The 17,753-nt window shown below is 34.9% G+C and overlaps 1 protein-coding gene across 6 annotated transcripts in view; it reads left to right on the forward strand.

The window, feature by feature from the left end:
• The window catches only part of LIPI (lipase I), a 117,823-nt gene that overhangs the window by 24,948 nt on the left and 75,122 nt on the right, over nt 1-17,753 (forward strand). For 3 of the 6 annotated variants that reach the window (XM_023227510.2, XM_023227515.2, XM_023227509.1), the window contains exons 4-7: nt 4,610-4,711; nt 13,092-13,181; nt 14,160-14,327; nt 16,086-16,190. In XM_023227510.2, the coding sequence (XP_023083278.1) occupies nt 4,610-4,711; nt 13,092-13,181; nt 14,160-14,327; nt 16,086-16,190 (465 nt within the window). The remainder of the gene's footprint in view (nt 1-4,609; nt 4,712-13,091; nt 13,182-14,159; nt 14,328-16,085; nt 16,191-17,753) is intronic. The other 3 variants (XM_023227511.2, XM_023227513.1, XM_023227512.2) reach the window with 3 other exon arrangements.

Genomic DNA, 17,753 nt, shown 5'->3' on the forward strand with positions numbered 1-17,753 from the left:
ACAGGTTTGTTACATATGTATACTTGTGCCATGTTGGTGTGCTGCACCCATCAACTTGTCAGCACCCACCAGTAACAGACAAACAGAGAGCCAAATCATGAATGAACTTCCATTCACAATTGCTTCAAAGAGAATAAAATGCCTAGGAATCCAACTTACAAGGGATATAAAGGACCTCTTCAAGGAGAACTACAAACCACTGCTCAGTGAAATAAAAGAGGACACAAACAAATGAACATACCATGCTCATGGATAGGAAGAATCAATATCGTGAAAATGGCCATACTGCCCAAGGTTATTTATAGATTCAATGCCATCCCCATCAAGCTACCAATGAGTTTCTTCACAGAATTGGAAAAAATGGCTTTAAAGTTCATATGGAACCAAAAAAGAGCCCGCATTGCCAAGACAATCCTAAGTCAAAAGAACAAAGCTGGAGGCATCACGCTACCTGACTTCAAACTCTACTACAAGGCTACAGTAACCAAAACAGCATGGTACTGGTACCAAAACAGAGATATAGACCAATGGAACAGAACAGAGTCCTCAGAAATAATACCACACATCTACAGCCATCTGATCTTTGACAAACCTGAGAGAAACAAGAAATGGGGAAAGGATTCCCTATTTAATAAATGGTGCTGGGAAAATTGGCTAGCCATAAGTAGAAAGCTGAAACTGGATCCTTTCCTTACTCCTTATATGAAAATTAATTCAAGATGGATTAGAGACTTTAATGTTAGACCTAATACCATAAAAACCCTGGAAGAAAACCTAGGTAGTACCATTCAGGACATAGGCATGGGCAAGGACTTCATGTCTAAAAACACCAAAAGCAATGGCAACAAAAGCCAAAATTGACAAATGGGATCTAATGAAACTAAAGAGCTTCTGCACAGCAAAAGAAACTACCATCAGAGTGAACAGGCAACCTACAGAATGGGAGAAAATTTTTGCAATCTACTCATCTGACAAAGGGCTAATTTCCAGAATCTACAAAGAACTCAAATAAATTTACAAGAAAAAAACAAACAACCCCATCAAAAAGTGGGGAAAGGATATGAACAGACATTTCTCAAAAGAAGACATTCATACAGCCAACAGACACATGAAAAAATGCTCATCATCACTCACCATCAGAGAAATGCAAATCAAAACCACAATGAGATACCATCTCACACCAGTTAGAATGGCAATCATTAAAAAGTCAAGAAACAACAGGTGCTGGAGAGGATGTGGAGAAATAGGAACACTTTTACACTGTTGGTGGGATTGTAAACTAGTTCAACCATTATGGAAAACAGTATGGCAATTCCTCAAGGATCTAGAACTAGATGTACCATATGACCCAGCCATCCCACTACTGGGTATATACCCAAAGGATTATAAATCATGCTGCTATAAAGACACATGCACATGTACATGTAGGTTTATTGTGGCACTATTCACAATAGCAAAGACTTGGAATCAACCCAAATGTCCATCAGTGACAGACTGGATTAAGAAAATGTGGCACATATACACCAGGGAATACTATGCAGCCATAAAAAAGGATGAGTTTGCGTCCTTTGTAGGGACATGGATGCAGCTGGAAACCATCATTCTTAGCCAACTATCACAAGAACAGAAAACCAAACACCGCATGTTCTCACTCATAGGTGGGAACTGAACAATAAGATCACTTGGACTCAGGAAAGGGAACATCACACACCGGGGCCTATCATGGGGAGGGGGGAGGGGGGAGGGATTGCATTGGGAGTTATACCTTTTTTGTTTTTTTTTTTTTAAAGCAATTATTCATATATATGGCCATAAAAGACTTATAATAACTTTAAGTGTTGATAAAAGAAAATACTGTCTTTAGTTAAATTTCAAAGAAGGGGGAGAGAGGTAACATATAGATAATTACCTTTACAAACCTTAAGCATATCCTTACTTAACTCTGTTTAGTTTTAATGTTAACAAACGTGTGAAAACAAAATAACTGAATGAATGTAGGAGGGTCAAGAAGTAGCAGTTTAGCCAGGATTTATTTATACAAAGTTCCCTAGTGCTTAAAGCCCATTCTATTTCAAAAACCACACTTGCTCAATTTGTACTTAAATTGTGTTTACACGTACTAGTGTAGTTTGAATGGCCCCAAATACCAGGCAATCATCAGGGACTAAAAGGCCACCAAACATGGAGATTCTACATCAGAATAATTTATAGGAAGACAGATGATTCTGTCTCATTCAGTCAAGTGGGTTAAATAAAATGGGGATAATAGAGGTGTTTGAAATGAAAAACATTACATTTTACTTTCAAATATCTTTTTAAGATAATTGTTTCTTCATTGTATAGATGTTCTCAAGAAACTGAATTTTATCTTCTCTCTCCGCTTTTTGACAGTTCCCAGAAAGTCATGAGCCTAGAATTTTTATTTAGAAATTAGGATACCCCAGAAATAATATTCACACTCCATGGAATTTAAAATATATTTTTCATACTGCCCAAGGTTATTTATAGATTCAATGCCATCCCCATCAAGCTACCAGTGAGTTTCTTCACTGAATTGGAAAAAACTGCTTTAAAGTTCATATGGAACCAAAAAAGAGCCCGCATTGCCAAGACAATCCTAAGTCAAAAGGACAAAGCCGGAGGCGTCACGCTACCTGACTTCAAACTATACTACAAGGCTACAGTAACCAAAACAGCATGGTACTGGTACCAAAACAGAGATATAGACCAATGGAACAGAACGGAGCCCTCAGAAATAATGCCACACATCTACAACCATCTGATCTTTGACAAACCTGAGAGAAACAAGAAATGGGGAAAGGATTCCCTATTTAATAAATGGTGCTGGGAAAATTGGCTAGCCATAAGTAGAAAGCTGAAACTGGATCCTTTCCTTACTCCTTATACGAAGATTAATTCAAGATGGATTAGAGACTTAAATGTTAGACCTAATACCATAAAAACCCTAGAAGAAAATCTAGGTAGTACCATTCAGGACATAGGCATGGGCAAGGACTTCATGTCTAAAACACCAAAAGCAACGGCAGCAAAAGCCAAAATTGACAAATGGGATCTAATTAAACTAAAGAGCTTCTGCACAGCAAAAGAAACTACCATCAGAGTGAACAGGCAACCTACAGAATGGGAGAAAATTTTTGCAATCTACTCATCTGACAAAGGGCTAATTTCCAGAATCTACAAAGAACTCAAGCAAATATACAAGAAAAAAACAAACAACCCCATCCAAAAGTGGGGAAAGGATATGAACAGACATTTCTCAAAAGAAGACATTCATACAGCCAACAGACACATGAAAAAATGCTCATCATCACTGGCCATCAGAGAAATGCAAATCAAAACCACAATGAGATACCATCTCACACCAGTTAGAATGGCAATCATTAAAAAATCAGGAAACAATAGGTGTTGGAGAGGATGTGGAGAAATAGGAACACTTTTACACTGTTGGTGGGATTGTAAACTAGTTCAACCATTATGGAAAACAGTATGGCAATTCCTCAAGGATCTAGAACTAGATGTACCATATGACCCAGCCATCCCACTACTGGGTATATACCCAAAGGATTATAAATTATGCTACTACAAAGACACATGCACACGTATGTTTATTGCGGCACTATTCACAATAGCAAAGACTTGGAATCAACCCAAATGTCCATCAGTGACAGACTGGATTAAGAAAATGTGGCACATTTACACCATGGAAGACTATGCAGCCATAAAAAAAGGATGAGTTTGCGTCCTTTGTAGGGACATGGATGCAGCTGGAAACCATCATTCTTAGCAAACTATCACAAGAAGAGAAAACCAAACACCGCATGTTCTCACTCATAGGTGGGAACTGAACAATGAGATCACTTGGACTCGGGAAGGGGAACATCACACAATGGGGCCTATCATGGTGGGGGGGGAGGGATTGCATTGGGGAGTTATACTTGATATAAATGATGAATTGATGGGTGCTGACGAGTTGATGGGTGCAGCACACCAACATGGCACATGTATACATATGTAACAAACCTGCATGTTATGCACATGTACCCTAGAACTTAAAGTATAAATATATATATATATATATATTTTTTTCTTTTCTTAAGAGTGTGTGAGAAAGTCTTATGAGAAATGGATAAGACAACATGGTTTATCCCATCGCCCAAATTATATTTGGCACCTGTAAAAGCTTTTCAGGTCTACAGATAAATCCTGAGTGAGCTAGTAAGGTACAGAGTTCAAGAAAGAACCAGATGGTATTCATTTTTTTTTTCCTTCAGGAGAAATAGTTGTAGTTATTATTAAATGTAAACTACTGTATTACTCCTAATTCAGTCTCACATAAAAATTCTCCAAAAAATCCTACAATATTTTGTTGTGGCTTAACCTGAAAAGTTCTGAAGGTTAGTAGTAGTATTCAAATAATGAAATTACCTGCTGTTCATCCACTTTCATTTGTTTTTAGATATGTTTTTGGATAGGTTTAAACTAAAAGTATAAATGCTTTTTATGTTTATAATGTAGTAATAATGGAAGTATGCAATGTAAGGAGCTCTGTAGACTTGATTAGACTGATAGTTTCTTTCTTGCTTTCCAGGTCTTGACCCTGCTGGGCCAAAGTTCTCCAGAAAACCACCATATAGAAGATTGGATTACACTGATGCAAAGTTTGTGGATGTCATCCATTCTAACTCCAATGGTAACAAATCAGGATTTATTACCTAATTATTTGAAAATAAAAAGGAAAATGTAGACCCTGGGCAAGGGGATAGCATAAGAAGAAAACACATCATGGATAAAATGATTTTAAATCTGTAATTATAGAATGATAATATTTCCTAAGTAATATTTCTTAGGGTTAGTGATTTTCTGCATTGTCAAATGGTACTCTTTGACTTCAGTTTGCCTCCTTCAGGTTTCAAGATGTGTCATGTCATCCTAAAACACTGAAATAAATAACTAAGAGTTCATTCTGTTCATGCTGTTGACAATTTTATTGATTTGATCACATTTTCCCCCATGTTTAACATTCCTGATGTGTTTAGGTTACCATTCTACCCACTTATTTTCCTGCTGTGATATATATCAACTAGAACTGAACACAGCATTTCAGCCACAAATAAAGAATAGTCTTCCTTAAATGTAAGGAAATAATTTTTCTGTTGTTTTTAATTATCTTAGCTGAAAATCTCTAACAGGGTATTGGATTTTTGGCCAGAGTAAAACTGAACAGACACTTTTAAGAAACAGACTGTCCTCATGCCTTTCCTGATTTGAATTTGTTGATACCAATATTTATTGAGCACTTCCTATACATTAAGCAGTGTAGTGTTTTGAGTGCTTGTATGAATTAATTAGCGAATCCTACTAAATTTCCATTAGATAGATAACTATCATTCCATTTACAGTTGAGGAAGCTAGAATAAAGGTTGTAAGGTCAGTAAGTGGCAGAGTCAGAATTTGAAATCATGTGTTTTGATTCCAGATGATGCGCTTAACCAGTATATTATTCTTATAAACTGAATCAGGAGAGGATATGGTGCTCAGATAGAGACAAGGGCAGTGACACTAAGATTGCTCCTCTGAATTAATCTTGTGGTAATCTATACTACCATACTAGGTTGTGTGTGTGTGTGTGTGTGTGTGAAATACGTAAATGCCATAGACGCAATTTTTCAACCCCCGTGACTACATGTCAATAGATTGAGACTCCAGTGGTAATTCTGCTCCTTATTTGGAATCTATGTTCATCTATGTTCACCTACTTCTATAAGCAGTCAAAACCAAAGGAGTCATAGTTATAGTGTTATCCAAACCTCTCATGTCTTTATTATCTCCAACTCTTTATATCAGCTTGGCACATCCACATACAATATACCTATTGGCCAATTAATCTGTAATCTCTTGTCTGAATTTTTTCTGAAACTCTAACTTATTGGGGGAACCCACCCCCAATATTTCAACATAGGTTCTTTCTATTTTCCATAAGTGTTGGCCATCTGAGAAATAAAGAGAGACAGTATAATGAGAAGAATTTTACAGCTGGTCTGCCGGGGGTGACATTACATGTCGGTGGGACTGTGATGCCCGCCTGAACCTCAAACCAGCAAGTTTTTATTAAGGGTTTTAAAAAGGGGAAAGAGGCTGGGTGCCGTGGCTCATGCCTGTAATCCCAGCACTTTGGGAGGTGGAGGCGGGCAGATCACAAGGTCAGGAGATTAGACCATCCTGGCTAACACGGTGAAACCCTGTCTCTACTAAAAATGCAAAAAATTAGCCAGGTGTGGTGGCGGGCGCCTGTAGACCCAGCTACTTGGGAGGCTGAGGCAGGAGAATGGTGTGGACCTGGGAGGCGGAGCTTGCAGTAAGCTGAGATTGCGCCACTGCACTGCAGCCTGGGCAACAGAGCAAGACTCCATCTCAAAAAAATAAAAGGGGAAAGAGTGTAAGAACAGGGAGTAGGTACAAAGATCACATGCTTCAAAGGGCAAAAAGCAGAACTACCGATAAGGTTCTGTGTTCAGTGGAGCACGTATTTTCTTGACAAACATCTTAAACAACAGAAAACAGGGTTTGAGAGCAGAGAACTGGTCTGACCACAAATTACCCGGGCGGAGTTTTTCCCCACCCTAGTAAGCCTGAGAGTACTGCAGGAGACCAGGGCGTATCTCAGTCCTTATCTCAACCACATAAGACAGACATTCCCAGAGTGGCCGTTTATAGACCTCCCCCCAGGAATGCATTCCTTTGCCAGAGTATTTATATTCTTTGCTAAGAAAAGAATTTAGCAATATCTCTCCTACTTGCACATCTGTTTATAGGCTCTCTGCAAGAAGAAAAATATGACTCTTTTTGCCCAGCCCAACAGGCAGTCAGAACTTATGGTTGTCTTCCCTTGTGGCCTAAAAGTCACTGTTATTCTGTTCTTTTTCAAGGTGCACTGATTTCATGTTATTCAAACACACATGTTTTACAATCAATTTATACAGTTAACACAGTTATCACAGTGGTCCTGAGGTGACCTATATCCTCAACTTATGAAGATAACAGGATTAAGGGATTAAAGTAAAGACAGGCATAAGAAATTATAAAAGTATTATTTGGGAACTGATAAATGTCCATGAATTCTTCACAATTTATGTTCCTCTGCCACGGCTCCAGCCGATTCCTCCATTCGGGGTCCCTGACTTCCCACAACACTAACTTCAATTCTGCCTATGGCCTTTTGACTTAGCTCTTCATACTTCTTATTATTTTTGTTTGCATTTTTTACTTATCCTAATGAACTGTCTTGGATTTTCTTATATTCTCAACATCTTTTGATGATGCAACCTATCAGATCTAACCTGCCACTAGTGGCCACATAGTTGGAACATTGGATTGATCTTTATGACTATCACAAATAAGAAACACAGATTTTTGATATTGCATATGTACCTGTCCTGAGAAATTTCTGAATGATATGCGTGGACTCAGCACTTACCTGGTGAACTGCCTTTTCCTTGAATACTAGACAATGACCACATCTTCTACTTGCCAATAATCCTCATTTTTACTCAGTTGTGAGTGTTCAAAAAGCCACGTGGCCTTTCAAATTTGTGGATTAGATAATTAGGGCATACATTCTTGTTGAGATATTGGGGAAAATTATGAGTCCAATATCCAAAAGATAGATGCTTTTGAAACCCTCATATTGGGTTTGCAAAACATCTCATCTGTTATTCTTGTCTGGAACTCCAAAGGACATTACAGAATCATGAGTAAAGCTGAACAAACCAGCCTTCTTATGGTCTGCAGAAAGCTTCTAGTTATCTGAGTTGCCTCCGCCAAAATCACATTTACTGAGTTTTTGTTTAAGTAGATTCTGAATTGTTAGAGCTCCTAGTTATCTGACAGAAGCAAACAATAGCCTTCTTTGTAGGAAATTCACATAATTCAGTCTCAAATTAATTTTACAAAAACAGTTTAAAATAAATGTTTAGCATCCAAGATAGCCAGGCGCACTTGAAGCAAAAATAATAAAGATTAATCTTCATTTAGATGAATGATAGTGAATTGCAGAAAAGTCCATCATCAAACCATACAAGTTTATTTAAATAAGGTGAATAAGATTGACCAGAGTTACAATTGAGTTCTCATCAGAAACAATGGAATATAGGAAACAACAGAACGGTTGCTTCCATATAGTGAAAGGAAACAACGGCTAAGGTAGTATCCCAATCTGTTTGAAGAATAAATGTATTTTGTTTCAGACAAATTTAAACTGTCTGAAACAAAATACATTTATTCTTGAATGTATTTGTCATGAGCAGAAAGGTTACTCTTCAGATATTCATGAGCAGAATGTATTCTTCAGGCAAAAGGAGAATTATTCCTAGATTGTGGCTATTTAGGAAGGAAGAACAATGAACTAGTTAAATCTAAGCATATACTGATGGCATAAAATACTGTTAATAATTTTTTATGGATTTGAAATATAGAGAAAATTAAAATAAGCTAAAATAGCATATGATTTTGGGCGATAAATGAATTTCAAGCTTTCTGTGTTCCTTTCATTGTATAGAAAGAAGGTGAAAATGACCTTCAATAACTGAGGTTCATAAGTATAGTATTCCTGTTGAATCTTTAGGGTATCTAGCAAGAAAAGAATAAAAGAGTACTTCCAGGCTAATGAAGGACAAAAATTGAATAAACTTTTTATGAAGTCAAAAGAAGGTAAGAAAAGAGAGAAAGAATGCATAAAACATCTAAAGCAAATAGAAGGTATATAATAAGATAGTAAAATTAAACACAACTATACAATTAAGATAAATGGACTTATGCTCTAATTAAAATATTGTGGTTGTCAAACTTGATTAAAAAGATAAAATCCAACTCTTATTTATTAAAGACATATATAAAAGCAAGGAAGCAAAATATTTGAAAGTAGAAGGGTGATAAAAATATGCAAATATTATCCTCCAAATGGTGATAAATCTGTATTAGACAAAATTGATTTTATCATACAAACTAATAAAAATATGGATGGACTTTAAAATAATAAAACTTTGAACTCACAAAGAAGATATAACAATTCTGGTTTGTATGCACCTAATAACACAGCTTCAAATATGTAATGCATTATTAACAATAACACATTACAAAAAAAGGCAACTGCATAATCACATAATCATAGTGAATAATTTTAATTAACACAATTGATCTCATAGACATTTATAGAACATTACACTTGAGAACTGCAGAATTTACAGTCTTCTGAAACACACATGAATATTTTACCTAAAGTTAACCACATACTGAGCCTTAAAAAAATGCTGAAACATTTCGATATACCTAATGTAAATGACAAGTTAATGGGTGCAGCACACCAACATGGCACATGTATACATATGTAACAAACCCACAGGTAGTGCACATGTACCATAGAACTTAAAGTATAATAATAAAAAAAGAAAAAAGAATACATAAATAAATATAATCAGAGCTATGAGGGCATTCGCCAAATGTAACAAACAAACAAAAAAGAATTGAAAGCAAATAAAAATGTTTGGATCTGGAAAAAAAAACAATATTCTCAAACATTTCAAAGTGTAGAAATCATAGAGTAATCTTCTCTATCTTTAATGCACTTAATCCAAATAAATAACAAAAAAATAACTAAAATCCATACGTTTTAGAAAGTGAAAAATCACACTTAAAAATAACTAATGAATACAATAATAAATAATATAAATATGAAATATTTTGAATTGAATATTCACATTATTGCATATTAAAACTTTTTGGATTCAGCAAAAGTCATGTCTAGAAGTTAATGTATAGTTTTGAGTACAGCTATTTTAAAAGGCTGAAAATCAATCACTAATCTAATCTTGAAAAATTAAGAATTAAACAATATATACACACAGAAATGAAGAAAGAAGCAAATATTAAACATACCAAAGAAATTAATGGAATAAAAGTTATGAATTGCAGATGCTTTAAAAAGCCAAAATTTGCACTTTAGAAAAGATAAAAATTAATTATTATTTTAAAATTTATTTATATCACTTTTGCCTTCTTTCCATACAATGAAAGGAACATAGAATGCTTGAACTTCATACATCTCCTCTAAAAATAAATTCTTGGAGAGAAAAAACAGAACAAAAAGAGAAGACGCAGCTAGTATCAGTAATTACGTGGTTCTGTTTCCATCAACTGGATTCTGAAGCTGAAAAAAAACCTTGCACTCATGTAAAACACAAAAATTATTTCCTTGTGGTATGCATAAATGTGAAAGAAAAATAAATGGTTTATGAGCGATTATTTTTAAAGCCTTCGTAACACTGGGATAATGAATAATATTTTCCCAAAGTACACAAAAATCTCTAACCCAAATGAAAAGATTAAAATGTCAGATTATATAAAAATTGAGAATGTTATAAATACTTGAAGAATGTGAACAGCAAGCCATAAAAAAAAGCAGGAAAAGAGATAAAGACCCACTGTCAGTCAATAATAAAGACAAAGATAACCTCGTTAAGAAAAAGTCAGGACATTAGGAAGGATACATCTGAATAGGCAATAAACGTATAAAAAGTTCTTAAAGTTAGAAACAAATACAAATTAAAACCCAAATAAGAAGCCATATGCTTAAAATTCAAAAGTTTGACAAGAGCATTTATTGGCAAAGATGTGGTACCACTATTCAGCATTGTGTATTAAATCAAAGATACTCATATTCTATAACAATTCCAGTCCTAGGTATATAACCAACTGATGTACCTTCATGTATGCTTTAATATATATGTTCAAAATGTTCATAGTTTGAACACATTAGCCCCAAATCGGAAACAACACAAATGTACCACAATAGGATAATGGAAAAATAAATTGTGATATGTTCATACAATGAAATACTATATGACAATAAATTACTGTTTTTACACCTGACAATGTGGATTAATAGCACAAACATAGTAATAATCTAAAAAGCCAGAAACGAAATCATACATAAAATATGAGTAAGTTCATATTTTTTTCAAAGGGGAAATCTAAACTATAGGGCTTTGGGAGTCATCCTTAGAAGGTAAAGAAGAAAAACAGGCTGAGTGCAGTGGCTCACACCTGTAATCCCAGGACTTTGGGAGGCCGAGGCGGGGGTATCACGAGGTCAGGAGTTCGAGACCAGCCTGGCCAGCATGGTGAAACCCCATCTCTGCTAAAGATATCAAAAATTAGCTGGGCATGGTGGCAAGTGCCTGTAGTCCCAGCTACTCGGGAGGCTGAGGCAGGAGAATTGCTTGAACCCGGTAGGCAGAGGTCACAGTGAGAGGAGATCATGCTATTGCACTCCAGCCTGAGCGACAGAATCAGACTCCATCTCAAAAAATAAAATAAAATAAAATAATAACAACAAATCATTTTATTTTAAAAAAGAGGATGGGTTAGCGATTAGGGGACAGAAAGAAACTTGTGGCTGCGTAAGGGCACAATGGGGGCTTCTAGGTGCTATTTCTTTACATGAGTGTGGTAGCCCCATGGCTGTTTGCTTTATAATAATTAGCCTATAGATTTATGTTGAATGTTCTTTTTCTGCATGTGCCTTATATTTTACAATAAAAGGAAAATTAAAAAGTCATAGCTGCTCTCCCCACCCTTCTTGAAACTAAGAGAATGAATGATCTAAACAGACCAAGCTGCCCCCCCTCCCATCTGATAAAAGGGAAATAACATGCCTGAATCAAGGGCTGCTTGTAAGTTAATGACAAATTTCTTCTTTTCCCCTCTGATTCCTAAGGAGTGCTGTTGGTTTGAGTCTCCTTCAGTGGCAGATTGGAGAAAATGACGGTTCCAAACTGAAAACCCCTAGTCTTGGAACTCCATATGGAGTTCAAATATGAGGAAATTTCACAGATCTCTAACACTCTTTTTTTTTTCTTGTTTTTATAACTCCCCTCTCCCCAGCCTCAGTGTACATGCCCAGTGTTCTAATGTGCTACTAACAACTCATCAGAGGTTCTGTTACATCCTAGAACTAAGTCAAGTTGCAGCATCTAAACCCTTACTGTCAGAATCATCTATTTATCTTTGTTTTACACTAAATCCATGACTGATCTCTTTCATGAGTTCACCGTGTTGTAGGAAATCTTTTGTGCCCCAGAATAAAGCATTGTAATCTTATTTGGCAGCACAATTTTGTATCAAATCACAGTCCTGAGTATTCTGGGCTTGCTAGCCCTTTTCACTGTTAAGGCTTCTCTCAGTTATATGCTGGTAACGGGCTCAGAATCAGTACATTCGCCAGTGCTCCAATGATCTACAGGGCTACACAAGCCCTTGAATCAAAGCTATGAGTTTCATGTCACTCTGACTCAAACTGCTCCAGTCAAGGCAGCTTAGTTTTTAGATTTTTTTCCAGTTAGTGCATCCAGCACCAGCAGATCTTAAAAATTATGACCCAAAGTGAAAGCAAATCATCACACTGATCGAAAAGGCTCTGTAGGACTTGGCTTCCTTTGCTCCGAAGCTCCCTGTTACACGTTAGGCTTCGGCTACGCTGGCTTCTTCCCCGAGCATATTCACACAAATATCCACTGGGCTCACCGCCTCACATCCTTCACATTTTTGCTCCACTCCACCTTCTTCAAGTAGCAAATTCCTTAACCAAATAACTTAAACATGCAACTACCACCCTCACTAGACCCTTCCTGTCCTCTTGTTCTACTGAACTGTTCTCCGTAGCACTTATTATTGTTTGACATACTCTGTATTTACTTGTTTATTATGGTTTCCTTCCACTATAAAATATTTGTCACTGCAAGTAATTTTGCTCTATTTCTTTTTTCACTTATGTGCTCATACCACAAAAAACTGTGACTGACCCATAGTAAACTGGTGACTGGCAAACATGTTAAATTAATGAAATATACTTTTCATGAAGAATTTATAGAAGTAAACCTTATCTTTATAAAAACACTTATTTTCAATTCTAATATTTAAAGAATAACTTTGAATGGATTTTATAGGATATTTTGTTTTATGCAAGCTATTCACCAGATTATATACACATTATGATGCTTGGGTGCTTTTCTTCTCAGGTTTAGGCATTCAAGAGCCCTTGGGACATATAGATTTTTATCCAAATGGAGGAAAGAAACAACCTGGCTGTCCTAAATCAATCTTCTCAGGTATACTGACAGTATTTTTGAATGAATTACATAATATTTGAAATGATGAAAGAAAATAACTTACTTTTCCCCTCTTCATCTGTAGGCAGTGTTTTGATTTCATCACCATTGCCCATGACTCAGGAGAGTTATTGGTTAACAGTGGTTTAATTTGACCATGCTTAGTTCATAAAGGTTACTAGTAGACATCCATTTGGTCATGGATGAGACTTCTTATATTATATTTTTAATAATTTTAGTTAATCATTTTAAACATTAGGAGAAGTTGTAAGTCACTGAGGAAGCACACGTAGCTAAAGTATCATATAATAACACTTTGATCTCAGGATTTAATCTTAACCATCACAATATTACTGTACAAAGACAAATTTAAAATCTCTTGACACTTGATTGTTCTGTACATAAAGATAGCCGAGCAGCTTCCCCAAGTGTGGAATTTGGTTCATGTCAGAGCCATTGCAAGAAATGTTCTCAGGTCCACAATGGCAGCTGGTCAAATAACATGTGACCAAAGGCCTCTGTAGCAAAAGAAGTTTGGTGAAAAGGATGAGGATGTGCAAGGTTGGAAAAGAAAAGGAAGGTAATAAAGTTTTAATGTCACCTGGTTTCATGATCATCTTTGTCATTAGGTGGAAACGTTAGGAGTACAGGATTAGAAGGAAAAGATGTGTACACTAGTGATTAAGTATAGTAGCACTGTGTAGAGCTTGTGAAACACTGAAATAAACATTTTTGCTGTGTTAATTATTACTTTAAAAATTTATTATAAATCTCATGCAAAGGACATACTAAATTTAAGTTTTCATTGGTACTATTTGTTTAGTGGTTTGACATAAAACTGTGTATTATAGTCAGTAATATTCATAAGGTACATAGTATTTAGCAAAACTTCATCTTTACTTTGTTTTTAAATGTACTTGAACATGGATTAATACATCTACAGTTCTTTGCTTTTTTTTTTTTTTTTTAACTCTTAAGGAATTAAATTCATTAAATGCAACCACGAGAGAGCAGTTCACTTGTTCATGGCATCTTTGGAAACAAACTGCAATTTTATTTCATTTCCTTGTCATTCATACAAAGATTACAAGACTAGCTTATGTGTGGACTGTGACAGTTTTAAGGAAAAATCATGTCCTTGGCTGGGTAAGAGAGATTATTATAGTTACTATCATTCTTATTTAATATGAATAACATAATTGTTAGTATTTTCTGGTGGAAGCTAAACTGTGTACTCCGTTTACTTGTTAATAAATGACCATTTTATGGAAAAATTTTCTGTAGAGATGTGGTACAGAGAAAATATATCATTCCCTACTAAACATTTTTAATATATTTAATGAGAGGAACATGATCAACTGCCTTTTTATGTTCAGTGTAGTGGGCAGATTAGGTGGTTTTATAATGATCCTTGTTTCTGATGTACAAAAATATCTAACTATCATCCAGCTATATTTTCACTTAAAGAAAGAAACTTGCACAGTCTTGGCAACACCGAGGTGTGTTTTTGTTTGTTTGTTTGTTTGTTTGTTTTTGTTTTGTTTTTTGGAGGTCTTAGGAACAAGTGAAGAGGTGTGAGCCATGGTTAGTTTCTCATTTGCTATCAGCAAGTAGACATGAAACATGGTTACATGGTTCACACCTTCTAAATGGATAAAGCTTGCTAAGAGCAGTTCAGTATTGCTACTTCTGATAACTAAAACCTGCCAATAGGAAATTATAGAGAAAAAATCCACATAAAAATATAATATTGGAACTGGAAAGAATTTCAGAGGCTGTTTACTCAGGGTTTTTCAAAGAGAGCACCAGATCCAAGCATGCCATGAGCATGTAAACATCTGGTCAGTATCGTGGCAGAATTCTCCAGAGATGTTTCCAAAGCCAAAGGGGTTCAAGGAATGGGTAGTGATTACAAAGGCTAAATTAAACCAAATTCTGAAGCACGATTAGCACACATTGAGAACACCCTAGGAGGTGTATGCACCGTTCAGGCATTGCCAATTTGATTTTTCTCATAGACTTTTCTGTCTGTAAGGCATCATGTGGGATTAGTTTTCTTTAGACCTCCTGTTGTGGATTGCTTTTCTGGTCCCATCCTTCTTCCATGTAATGAGAAAATTGTAAGCCAGAGTGAATATGTAAATTACGTAAAGGCATAAGTTAGAACTTGAGTAAAACCTCTGAATTCTTAATTTACTATTCTTTCTACCATATTCAAATCTCAAATTTGGAGGTAGCAATCTGGGAACAAAGAAATACATGAAGCATATTAAATATATATTAATATAAAGTTTATTTTATAAGTAATTTTTATCAATATATCAACATATTAAAATAAATATTCTACATGTACACATAATATATTTATCTGAAATATGTATATTATATGCACAATATATAGTACATGTAAAGTATACCTATACTGTATATATATATAATATATATAACATATGCACACGCATGCCATATCTGTATGTATTATACGTATTGGAGAATTAGGGAGCTATACTCATGGAGCTATATTGTATGTTTAAGTTTTATGTAGTCAATTTACTCTGCTGAATTTATTAGAAAGAATTTATTAGAAAGAATTACATGTAAAATTCTGAATTTATAACAGTAAAACTTCTACAAATGGACTATAGCCATATGAATGGAGTATGCTAAGCTCTGATAAGATTTTGAGGGAGCAGATTTATTTGTGAATCCTGAATTTAAGAGTTGTTATTGTAATTAAAATAAACGGAATGCTGCATTATTTGAAAAAATGCTTTTTAAGCTATCAAAATCCACGACGATCATGATGATGATTATACACACTGATCTTTTAGTTACTTTAGTGATTTGACATTTTTGTTATTTGATGGAAATCCAATTTCTAATGTTCTGTTTCTCAAATCTCAGGTTATCAAGCCAAGCTACTTAAAGATGTTTTGAAAGAAAGGATGAAAGGAGGACCTGTTAGGACCACTGTGTTTTTGGATACTAGTGGCATATATCCATTCTGTAGTAAGTTAACACTTTTAACAAATAAACAAATTTTTAGTTTTTTTACACTAATCTACATTTGATTCAAAGTGTTCTTTGCACCCACTCAAATTCCATCATGTTCTTTCAGGCAAATTTAAAATTTGCTATAGCCAATGGGACAAATTCAACTAAGGACTTGATCTTTTTTTAGATAAAATGGAGAGATGCTTGGGTAATATTTTCGCAAAGAAACAATCAAGGTTGCACTCCTTCATCCTAAATTTGCATATTGCCCTTTTCACCTCTAGAGTTATTTTGGCATATAACATATTAAGGAGCCATATATAAATGTATATATATAGTATGAACACACATTTGAAAATCAAAACTAGATTATTAATATATAAATATTAAAAAGGACAAGAAAGTAGTAATCCTCATAATACATTCAGAGTTAGACAAGAGGAGAAAACTTGTAGAACAAGAGAGAATCTCATAGAAATATAATAAATCATTAGCTTTGTAAGGAAGTATTAAAGCAAAATTATTCTGTTTGGAAATGAAAAACTAGAAGTGGTTTGCAAATAAAATGAGTCCTTTTATGTGAAGAATCTTATGGAGGAAGTTTTGAATTACTGTCATTAGTTTTGATTACTGAGAGATAAGTACTTAAAATAGATTCTCATAAAATATTTTAGGTCAGTCATTTTTAATGTCTTCCAGTCACAGTCACTACCAACTTCAATATATTATTCTTCAAACATTAGTGATATGTCCTATCAAACAGAATTGGAGCTGTCCATTTTTCAAATTAAAAATTTTATTGAGTTAATCTTACTGAGTTAATTTTAGATTTACATGTAGACATAAGAAATAATACACAGAGATAGTATATACTTTAGTTTCCTTAAATGATAACATTTTGCAGTGCCATAGAGTAGTAGACATTGGTACAATCCACCCATCTTAATCGGATTTCCCTATACACCTGCCTGTGTGTGTGACTATATGTGTATTTGGCTCCATACAAAATAGTCACATTTATAGGGCCCTGATTCTACCACCACAGTGAAGATGCTGAACAGTTTATCACCCCAAGGAATCTTTGTGTTGTGCCTTTATAACTACATACCCCATCCCCCACCTGTTGGTTTCCAATCCCTGGCATCCATTCATACATTTCTAGAACTTTGTTATTTCAAGATTGTTATATAAAGAGAATCATCCAACATGTAACCTTTTTAATTGACTTATTTTTTCATTCGGCATAATTCCCTGGAGGTTCATCCCTGTAGCATGTATCAATGATTCACTATACTTTTAGTCACTGAGTAGTATTCCATAGTAATATATCCAGAGATATGATATAGATATCAATATATATCGATCTATCTATCTATCCTTAGGGATAGAGATATATTCCCATGGAATACTACTCAGTGACTAAAGGTAGAGTGAATCATTGATACATGCTACAGGGATGAACCTCCAGGGAATTATGCTGAGTGAGATTATATATATATATATATAGAGAGAGAGAGAGAGAGAGAGAGAGAGAGGGTACATATATCTCTATATTATATATCTATATTATATTAATAT

The sequence above is a fragment of the Piliocolobus tephrosceles genome, chromosome 19 (genome assembly GCF_002776525.5).
Source record: "Piliocolobus tephrosceles isolate RC106 chromosome 19, ASM277652v3, whole genome shotgun sequence".
NCBI classification, from domain to species: domain Eukaryota; kingdom Metazoa; phylum Chordata; class Mammalia; order Primates; family Cercopithecidae; genus Piliocolobus; species Piliocolobus tephrosceles.